The sequence below is a fragment of the Lygodium microphyllum genome, chromosome 4 (genome assembly GCF_053477565.2).
Source record: "Lygodium microphyllum isolate KBCC chromosome 4, Lygodium_microphyllum_v1.1.10, whole genome shotgun sequence".
Taxonomy (NCBI): Eukaryota; Viridiplantae; Streptophyta; class Polypodiopsida; order Schizaeales; family Lygodiaceae; genus Lygodium; species Lygodium microphyllum.
In genome coordinates, this window is record NC_141138.1 from 116,790,955 (window position 1) to 116,801,847 (window position 10,893).

The 10,893-nt window shown below is 41.0% G+C and overlaps 1 protein-coding gene across 1 annotated transcript; it reads right to left on the reverse strand.

Annotated features, from left to right (window-relative positions):
* Positions 1–9,237: 9,237 nt before the first annotated feature.
* Positions 9,238–10,398, reverse strand: LOC148037516 (uncharacterized). Its single transcript, XM_087677115.1, has 2 exons — positions 10,366–10,398; positions 9,238–10,288 (listed from the first exon to the last, which is right to left on the reverse strand). The coding sequence occupies exons 1-2, from the start codon at positions 10,396–10,398 to the stop codon at positions 9,605–9,607; spliced, it is 717 nt and encodes a 238-aa protein (XP_087533241.1). The 3' UTR covers positions 9,238–9,604.
* Between the last annotated feature and the right edge of the window lie 495 nt (positions 10,399–10,893).

Genomic DNA, 10,893 nt, shown 5'->3' on the forward strand with positions numbered 1-10,893 from the left:
AGAGGCGTGAATTCTTGCTCTCTCCATGTCGATTTCCAAGGTGGGACCTTTGCGGTCTTCTATTTCCTTGAGGGTTATGCCAGAAAATCTTCCTTTAGCTGTGGTTGTCCATCTCTGGTTGTTACAGAAATTGCTTTGCCGTTCATTTTGTCCGAGTTTTGGGCATCACCTTTGGATGTGGCCAGATTCGTTACAATAATAGCACATGAAAGTGTATTTATTACCACTAGTAAAGTTCTCCACCACTGACATCCTAGACTTTTTGTTATTAGCAGATTGGAATTGGCCTTGGGCTCTTTTTGCATAGCCCCTAGTTATATTTCTGTTTTGAAAATTAATATTCCAAGGCTTATCATTTCTTGGTTTGGACTGGAGTTCCTGTATAATCGGTCTTGCTCTTATCAATGCATCTTGGAGGTCAAATGGATGCATTGATTCAAGCCATGTGTTCAAGGGATCATCTAATCCGTGGCAAAACTTGGATACTACCTGCGCAATGTCCATAGACGGTGCATACTTGAGAAGTGTTACAAACTTTGAGTAATAGGCTTCCAGTGTCATTCCAAGTTGCTTTAGACCAAAGAATTCATTCATCTTTTGTGTGCGGTATGCTGGTGGAAGATACCCGCCTCGCACTGCATTCTTTAATACGTCCCAATTAACAAACGCTTTGGAGATTCCTTGATTTTTACACCATTGTTTCCACCAAATTCGGGCTTCTTCTCTTAGCTTTAACTTACCGATCATTGCTTGATCAGCTGGGGTAATTCCAACAGCAATGAAAAAATCTTCCATGGGCTCAACCCATATTTTTGCGTCAATCTCGATATTTTTGCCTTGGCCAGGAAAATTACTCATATCTCAGGCCACAATACCAAGTTTCTGATTTCTTTTCACTCTGATACCACTTGTAACATACCCGCCTTTGATTACGTGACGAATAACATTTTAGTAGTCCCCCACAGTTTACCTTCCAGTCCGTCGCCACCCGTACTCTAACCAGAATGATCAGATTTTGTTCGGCTGGTTAACCCTAGGTCTACCCCACAAGGGAAGCGTCCTGATGTTACCCACCGAGGACCTACTTGAAGGTTCCTAATTGATCTAACAGTCACCTATCAACAGCTAACTCACATCCGGAGGTGTCCTTCGAGAGGCTTCTTGTCCGGAAGGAGCAAGTGCCATTACCCTTGGTTCATTTGGTTCATGGAGTACAACGCTTTTTTCTAGTAGCAGACTACGCATTTATGAAATCCCTCACAATGCTCTGGCACAGCTGTCATACCTTTCCCCTAAGACAATTTACAGTTCATGTTCTGAGACTAAACCCTAGGTAAGTCAGCGAATCGGCCCTTCCTAGAGTTTCTTCCTAGTGTTTGTTTTTGGGGAAACCTCTCGGCTAACCGAGACCACCCTGCCATAGGACTGGACTTGTCACGAATCCATCCACCCGCTTCGCTCTCTGGAAGTTCTTAGTTATCTAATTACCTACCACATTACGTGAAACATATAAAAACAACTTTATTAATTAATATCCTTTTATGCACAGTTGTTCTTTTACATAATTTACTCATGGACATACAATCAGAATAAAACAAGTTCATTGATTATATTTCATAATGTGTGTTCTCCTGCCCATATAGGAGAAAGATTACAATTTCACGTGTTGCCTCATCCGGTGCATCTGCACGTCATATGCTGCCTCATCCGACACATCTGCATGTCACCAAGATCAAATCCACCTATAGCTAGAGTTTATAGGTATCCCAAGTAAAACTCGGGCCATATAGGGGACCCAGTAGTTCCTAGGTGCGAAAAAGAATTTACTATCCAGAGCCCCCCTGGCACCTTTCCACCTCCTACTTAATACGATCCCTGCTGGGAGACCTCTCGCCATCGGAGCCGGTCCATGCTTCCGTGACGGTAAAAACAACCCCTCTTGGTATGGGGATTCAGCACCTGTCCTTAGGGGAGGTATAGGGCTATCTAATCTAGAATATCACAAACAAGATTGATGTCTACAAGTAGCAAAAGTGAGGATTTTCGTAAATCGCGTTATTTTTGTCCATCTTTTGTCTGGGACGACTTATTCCCTTCAAAATAAGTCACAGTATATATTTGGATTCATCTAAGGTGGGAATTAAGTTATCTAAACATGATATTAGAGCTTTCAAACTATTCTAGTAAACCAGTCCGGCTTCCTGTAAATCATGTAGACATTCTGCAGTTTTTTCTTTTCCGTGTGTGGACATGAAACATAAATCAATTTTCTTTGGAATGTATACGCACATTGTTTATTAAAATAAACTAAGTAATGGGGGGCATTACAACAAAGATCTATATTTTTTTTTCTCTCACAACATGTTCATTTTTCTTCAATATCAAAAGTTACTGCTAGCTCTTTTAGAGGTGCTTTACATTCACATTTATTATCTTCTATCATTGGAGCTATCTTCACCATCACCATTCTGTTATACAAAGGACTATCTTTTGCTCCCTTCACTATTCTCTATCTTCATTTGGTGCCTTCTTTGATATTCCATTATGAAGAGGATTGTATTTTACTCCCATGACATAACACACTCCTTCTACAAGTGCTTCCACCTTCATAAGTTAGGATCATGCATTTATCTTGAATCATTTTATCAAATCTAGAATGTATTGGTTCACCCCTTAGCACTAGTCTTTTAGACATGGACACTTCGGGCCTATTGTATTAGTATATACATAATTCATTATTTCATTCATTTTGTAAGCTTTTAAGTCAATTAAATTTTAGGGTTTTTTGTACACTTTGTTTTCTCCATTGCAAAGGTTATTGCTTCTTTGCAAGCCTCTCCTAAAGGGTTGTTGATTTTGCAAAGGCAGCTGGATAGGAACTCATGAGCAGTTGGGGATAAGGGAGTGTAATGAAATCTTGTAGGTCAAACGTATTGAGCAAGTTAGGAATAAGGGAGTGTAATGAAATCCTGTAAGTCAAATGTATTGAGATAGAATTCATCTTGCATGACTAAATGATGACATAATTCATCCCATTTAATTTGGTCAATGAAGAGATTGGGTAGGATAGGGGCACCTACCCTTGCGATGCAAGAAGAGGGAGATGAGGATGAGATCTCTTAGAAGAGAGGGGAAGGGAACATGCAAAAAGATGGTAAATAGGAGGGATAGTCTAATTATGGTTTACATCTTGAACCACATAAATCTTGGCATTAGCACTCCTGAACATGACAATATTTGTGATTATCCTCACAATCTTGGTAATCTTCATGGCACTCCTCATGATCTTGATTCAGTTCTTGATCCACAACACGATCCTACCAGCCCTAATGGTCGAATGTATTGAATCCCTTGAAATTGTGAAAATGAAAGCCACAGAATCCTACTAGTCATAATGGTCTAGCATATTGAATCTTTTGATGATAAATTGCTATGAAAGGTCCATCATTTGAATCCTTGACAAAGCTTCCACATGACCAATTAAACATAAGATGAGAAGAGGACTGAATGGAGAGAAAACTTGGCATGTTGCAGAGATGGCAGTATGTTGGAGCATTTCTATACCACAGCGCACTTTGCAAAATATACTATGTGAGTGTGCAATATGCAAGCAATGAAGGGAAAATAGAGAGAAGAAATAGTATATGTTGAAGAAAATCAAACTCAAATATAATTGAGATGACTAGGAGAAATGTTGATACAATAACCATGCATGTGCACTTGGCATGTCAAGGCATTAGACTTCAAAAGGCAAGAAACACAAAAATCTCACAAAATAGAGAGGAGAGAAAATGATGGTTGGAATTGCGACAATAGTAGGAAAAGGCTGGATGTATGCCATGCAGAGGACAAGTAATGATTGCCACATAAGTAGAAAAAAGAAATATATTTGCTAAAAATATTTTGAAATAGGATTATTGACCATAAAAGGTGCCAAGTGTTGCAAATAGAATGCCATGTGGATCAAAAAGTGGCAATCTACTGCCGATATACATGGCTTGGAAACTACTAGTAGTGGAAAATGCTACCATTTGACTGCTCTCCTTTTCATCTCTTCCAAGATTTCACTTTGCCTTTGAGCTAAGGTTCTCATTCTATGCTCTTGTTCCTTGATTTCTCTTTCTAGCCTCTTCTGGTATTCTAGTTCTAGGACTACCCTCTTCTCCAAAATTTCCACGTTTTTTTTATATCCTTGGGCCCTCTCTTTTTGTCTTGCTATGAACTCCTCCATGGCATTCTGGGCTTTTTCCATCTATCCTTGCAATTCTTCTTGTTGTAGGATCAGGACCTTATACTCCCTTTGGATTCCCACTAGCTCTTGATTCTCGTTTTCAAGCCTTTTTCACTAGCTTTTCTCTTATTCCTCCTTAGCCATGAGCTCCGCCTTTCGCACACTTATTTCTTTTTGGTAACTGGCCACTTGGTGGGTTCTCTCAAGCTAGAAGGCTGGTAGTGTCTCTTTCTCAGCTTCTAACTTCGCAACGGTCATCTTATTTTCCTCCTTTGCTCTCTCTAGCTGTGAAGGAGTTCTTTGATGTAATCATCATAATTAGATAACGACAACAGTGCTGTAGGGAAAGTTGTTGTGGATGCTTCTATTCTCTGTCTCTTGGGATCTTGTCTTGAGGACTCAGCATCCGCAGTAGCTGCCAATCTCTTTTTTCCCTTCACTGGGGTTCCTCCACTTGCATCCTGAGAGCAATCTCTTTATTGACCAAAAACTACACCGAGGCCATAAGATTGCTTGCATCTACTGTGGTTGAAGTGCCTTGGGTGGGTGCAGAGATTGGGGTGGTAGGCAGTACTAGGACAACTGGAATAGGATCAATCAAGCCCGTGCCCTTGCCTTCTGTTGGCTGGGGATGGCGTGATTTTTGGCACTTGGACACTTGTTCATGGGCCTTCTTCTATGTATGGGTTCATAGCAACCAGTTCCATCTACCTGAACTTTTGCTTTATTGACATGTGTGTGGCTCAAGCTATGTCCTCTTCTTTGTTCCTCCCTAGCTATTATGTTTCCTTTTTTGTTCTCCTCTTCCTCTCCTCGGATTTCTTGGACTCCTCTTTTATCTTCTCTAACTTAGCTTTTTCTTTTCTTTTCTTTTCTTCCTTTACCTTCTTGGATTCTCTTTGTGCCTTCTGCAGGTCGACTTTCTCTTTCCTCATTTTCTCTTCTTTTTCCTTCTCTTGGGGGGTTCTCTTCTTGGACTTTTTGGCCCCTCCATGGCTAGACCGTGTTTCCTACTCTTCTTCTTCATTACTTATAGTTCTCTCACTAGACTGTTCCTGATCATGGTGGGGAGGTGACATGTTTGGTGTCTCACCAACTTCTTCTTCACCTTGTGCTTCCCCCAATGCCTCCCTGATGATGGAAATCAAGACCCCACCAAATCCTATGGTCGAGGCCTTAGATGATGACTTCATTCTTGCCTTGGAGGCCGAGGAATCTCCACCTGCGGATCTTCCACCTATAGCCAGTGCCTTTGGTGAGGTCTCGATTGTCTTCTGCACAAAGCCGTTCAAGTTCACTTCATCTAAAGATTTGGATGTAATGCTTTCGAGCATCAGCACGTTGATCCTACTCATTAGTGTGTTGTACCTTTGGCTGGAAAACAAGGCATGCACCATCTTGGCCTATAGTTGGACTTCTGGGTTAGGGATATCAGCTAAGCTGATGCCATCATTAGTGTGGACTAGAACTTTGTCCATTCCCAGTATGTTGTATATATCCCTTTTCGATCGTCTTTCCACTTTGTTGGCCAGGCCCCTAGGGAGTCCACCTTATAGAACATGTAAGATATCACGTGAGTTCAAAAGAAAGGGTATTATCTTTAGTAAAATTTACAGGATTATATTTACAAAAGGGGTTTTTAAATGCCACCATATTTGAGACTGCAACACCTTGTGAGCTATCATGTCTTCACTAAAGTGTCCTCCAACAATTCCGTTATGTGCTTCTGTAAGTATGTCATGCATTTCATGCTCGCACACACACCTACATAACAAGCCGTCTTGCCCTAGACTATAGAGTTGGCCTGCTACCAAACTAATAGGGTTGTACTAGATAGGAACGTATAAAGTAGGTTGGGGATAAGGGAGTGTAATGAAATCCTGTAGGTCAACTATATTGAGGATAGCCTTCATCTTGCATAACTAAACGATGGCATAATTCATCCCATCTAACTTGGTCAAGGAAGAGATTGGGTAGGATAGGTACCTGCACTTGTGGTGCAAGAAGAGGGAGATGAGGAATGAGATGTCTTAGAAGAGGAGAGGAGAAGGGGACATATAAAAAGACGGTGAATAGGAGGGACAGTCCGATCATGATTTCTACCTTGAACCACATTAGTCTTGGCAGTGATCCTTGAGAACACAACAATATTTGTGATGATCCTCACAATCTTGGTCATCTTCATGGCGATCCTCATGGTCTTGATTCAAATCTTGATCCACATGATCATACCAACCCTAATGATCTAAGATATTGAATCCTTTCAATTCGTGAAAATGAAAGCCACATAATCCTACCGGTCGTATTTGGTAGCTCCTCTCATTTGTGGGAAATAATAGAAGCAAGGTCGAGAGCAAAGGAGTACACGTGTGGAGCAAGCTAGGTGATGCAACGACTACAATGTGGTGAGTGTTGGTAAGTTTACATTCTATTTGTATCTAGATTTTTTGATTCATCAAGTATGTGAGTAGGCTAGGTGAGAAACAATCATGTGCTCTATAGGTCAAAATCCTTGAACAAATAAGGATGTATCCAATGGTCCTAACGTTGAGCATACAGTACAACCACCCAAATTTCAATCTTTGTGTTTTTCACTCAAGATCTCGTGTCAATACGGTGCGAGTAGGTGATTTTTGAATCTGCGCTTCACTGCATTCGCGCCCTATCAATCATCTTCAAATACAGCGCGAGTAAGGTAGTCCACTAAAGTTGGCATGCAAAAAAAAAGGCAGCTTGTAGCCATTCTTTGCCTTCAGGAGGCTGCTGAAGACTTCGTTATTGATTTTATGAACGATGCTTACATTGCTGCTACCCACGCTCATAGAGTGACTTTGATGAACAAAGACTTTAGTATTGAGACCCTCGCCCACTATTGATTAAAAAAAGCATTTGAGATCCTTAACGTTCCTCCAAAATTATCTAGGAGAGTGAAACAACTAGTGATTGAAGAGGTGACACATTCTACAAAGACCGCCCTCCAAAAAGTGTCTGCCCAACAAGAACGACCACAAGAGATTATAGAGTCAGAGGATGAAGTTTGCAAGAGGAAAATCATTGTCCTTGGTCGTGTCAATCTGAAGAGAATGGGAGAGGTATACATGCAAATGGTTGTGAATGTCTCTTGCACTTCTTCAGAAGAAGACTATCTTAGTATTTCCCATGAGGACAAATCCATGCTTGTTAAGAAAGATATATTCAATTGTTAGATTTTGTAGTCTTTTGTTGCATAAGGTAAGACTTTTTTACTCAATTTTTTTAAAAATGGAATGATAGTGACTTTCATTGCAACTAACATTCCTTTGTTTTTACTATTGGTTTTAGGGTGTTGATTGCTTCTCTCAGCTAAGAAATCTCTAAAACTATATTTATTGTTGATCCACTGTTATCAATGGAATTGTTTTTAAGATCTCGTTCAAATATAGAATTATTTTTCAAAATGTTCAATCCAATCACAAACTACAATATTTTTTTTCCTTACGTTGAAAGGTATGCAATTTTGCAAAGGGCTTAATGTATACTTATTTATAGTATGCATTTCTTACTAACATTTTACTTTGCAGAGGACATTGGATCTTAATATATATTGATATTCTCACTAGAGAAATTATCCTTCTGAACACTCTCAGTGGTATCCATGGTCAAGCAAAAATGTATGTTGAATACAATAATACTCACCTTTTATTTTATTATTTATTTTATTTTATTGTCTTTTTTTAGTAATATGTTTCCATTTATAGTGCTGGCAGGTTGATGGTTACATTTTTGGATACCACATATGAGGATCTTGCTGATCCTCAAAAACCATGTAGCTTTCTCTTACAAGAAGGGCCCTTGCAAAATGATTCACATTCTTGTGGATGGAGAATGATTTCAAATGTTTGTAGGACAATAGATTCAAAGATTCTCAAGATAGATGGGGCTAATGTAAGTATCTTTCACTTTTTTTTTATAGCAATATGTATTTCTCTTTTTTGGGCAACATGTCTTTCAGTTTTCACGGAAACTACTGCATTGTCATCAAACTTTATAATTATTCAATTTATTTGTTTTAACTCCCTACAAGTATGAAGTATCACTGGCCTGACAACTGACTTTTTAAGATACATATTGGGTACATTTTCCAACTTATTACAAATTTCCTTGCAGTTCCAAGATTACCCGATTCATACACATGGTGGATAAGAGAGAGATGTATTGTGTTAATTTTGGACAGGGCAATCACACCAGTCAACCCCAACTCTCTTCCACTTAAATCCTTAACTAAGACTAAGAGTAAGGAAAAAGGAAAGTCATCTGGAAAGACAAGTAAGGTAAGCTCCAAAAAGACAGAAATGCCAACACTTTCTCATCCATCTCCTCATCAGCCCCCTGAAGAGAAGAGGCCCCCTATCCAAGTCAAATTCTTCAACCAACCAAAGAAAAAATCCATTGTAAGGAGATTAGATATCTTTTCAGAAAGTGATGAAGAAGTTACAAAGCTGAAAGAAGACAAATAGATGCAAATGAAGCAAGATCCTTGTATTTCTATACTTCAATTTTGTAACTCTTCATTCAAAGAAAAGCTTTTTGTCAAATGTAAATGTCATCAATGTTTTCATATTTATGGCTTGAAGGTTACAATTGTGGGAGGCAAGTAACTCATACAAGAGAAAGAGCGTTTAGCTCTTTTTCCAACTATTTTACTGTTTACTTTGAACTTATATTCTGGGGATGTACAATCTAGCATCTCCAAGGTATCCCTTACATCTTTAGGATTCCAATTGGAAGTGATATTTACCTCCTTTTCTATAACTTTAAGTTTGAAGGGCGTGCAATCTGTATCAGAATCCAAGGAAATCCAGATGCCTAGTTTAAGTTTGTATATCCTATAATCAAAGCCCAAAGCAAGAGTTTGTTGTGCTATATTATAACACAGAGGCAAGGATTGGGGGCATACAATACACCCAAGATCTTTGTGTTTTTCACTCAAGATCTCGTGTCAATGTTTGATTACTTTTATCACTAAACAGTACATAATATCTAAGGTATCAAGGTAGGTACATTATAGTGAATGAGTATCAATTATCTCAAACAAATGTAATGGATAGATATTAAGGCCAATCTTGTCACATTTACTCTACATAGGAGCATTAGACATAGGCAACATTATACATGAGAACAATCACAACAAGGAGACTACAACTTTGTATTTTGGTTTCTCTCTTACGCACAAAGCACATGGGCTAGCGACGTACACTTAGCAAATGAAAATGCATTGCGTTTGGACTAATAGAGGTGTATGCTAGCTAGCTGAACATTCATGGTCGAATTCGAGGGGCATGCGCACAGGTTGAGATATAGGCGATTGACAACCACAAATGTGTAGCTTGCCACCTACTCGCATATGATGTCCGAAGAGGGGTTCTCGAGCCTCACTTGGTGCAACTCATGTTGCTTGCGCAAGTCTTGCTCACCCCGTAATGCGCATTGTAGGAACCCTTTTACCGAAAGAAAGAAGCACCCCATTCTCCACGCGGGCTGGTTGGGCTGCTGAGTCTGGCGCTTGGGCACGGTGATGGTGAGCACCCCATTCTCCACGCGGGCGCTCAGCTCCTCGGGCTTGGCGTTGTCGGGCAGGCGGAAGCGCCTCAGGAAGCTGCCGTGTGCCCGCTCCACGCGGTGGCACTTGTCGCCCTCCTGCTTCTCCTCCTTCCTGCTGCGCTCGCCGCTGATGCACAGCACGCGCCCGTCCTCCACCTGCACCTTCATCTCCTCTTTCTTCAGCCCCGGCAGGTCGGCCTGGAAGATGTGGGCCTCGGGCGTCTCCTTCCAATCCACCTGAGTGTTGGCCACGGCCGATGCCTCGCGGGCCAGCTGCAAAAGTCCTGCTGCAAAAGTCCAGGAGGCGGAAGGGCCAGTCGGCAAAAGTCCTGCTGAAGAGGGCGGAGCTGCTGGCCGGGAAGGGATCCCAGGAGAAGGGGTCGAAGATGGCGCCGCTCTGGCCGAAGAGGCAGGAGCCCTGCGATGTGTTTCCCCGAGAACTCCAGAACGGCCCAGAGGGTTCGGTTCGGGAACCCTCTAGGCAGAAAGCTCCCTTTCTTTTGAACTTGCCGAATCCTAAAGGCACGGTCATGTCAAGGTAACTAACCTCTTACCGACTCCCTTCCAAGCGGCTGCCGAACATCCATTTGGGAGAGGCAACATCTAGTAATGAATGTGTCGATTCTCAAACACATATGGAAGAAGAAAAGGAAGTGCAAGAAAGTCGGGGGGGGGGGGGGGGGGGGGAGCCAAATATGACAAAATCAAAGGTAATGGACACCAAGAAATCTAATGTCTTCTAGAAACTTCTAAAAGACTCGAGAAAGTGCTAGAAGATTCTAGAACATTACTTGGAGGTTTTAGGAGACTGCTTATATCGAGACTTACATAAGCATGGCTCATATCACTGGTTATGTTAGTATTGCCTATGTCATCAGTGATATCATCATCCTTTTACTAGCGCTTATATCATCTCATATCTAGAAGCTTCCCCTCAACCTTCTTAACTCTAGTATGAATAGGGGTCTTGGGCTACCTGCCTTTCAATCTTGCCAAACTGATATGAGAGGAACAAGAACTTGGCAAAGGGCATCACAATGAAGATGTGCTAGTGATTCTTCATCGTCATAGATACACTTTGT

What these genes read in the sequence shown, in the direction of transcription:
- LOC148037516 (XM_087677115.1), bottom strand. Translation starts at nt 10,398, where the DNA reads ATGGATGTTCGGCAGCCGCTTGGAAGGGAGTCG. An exon ending in AGCCGCTTGGAAGGGAGTCG is followed by an intron (nt 10,289 to 10,365) that starts GTAAGAGGTTAG and finishes CTTTCTGCCTAG; the next exon opens with AGGGTTCCCGAACCGAACCC.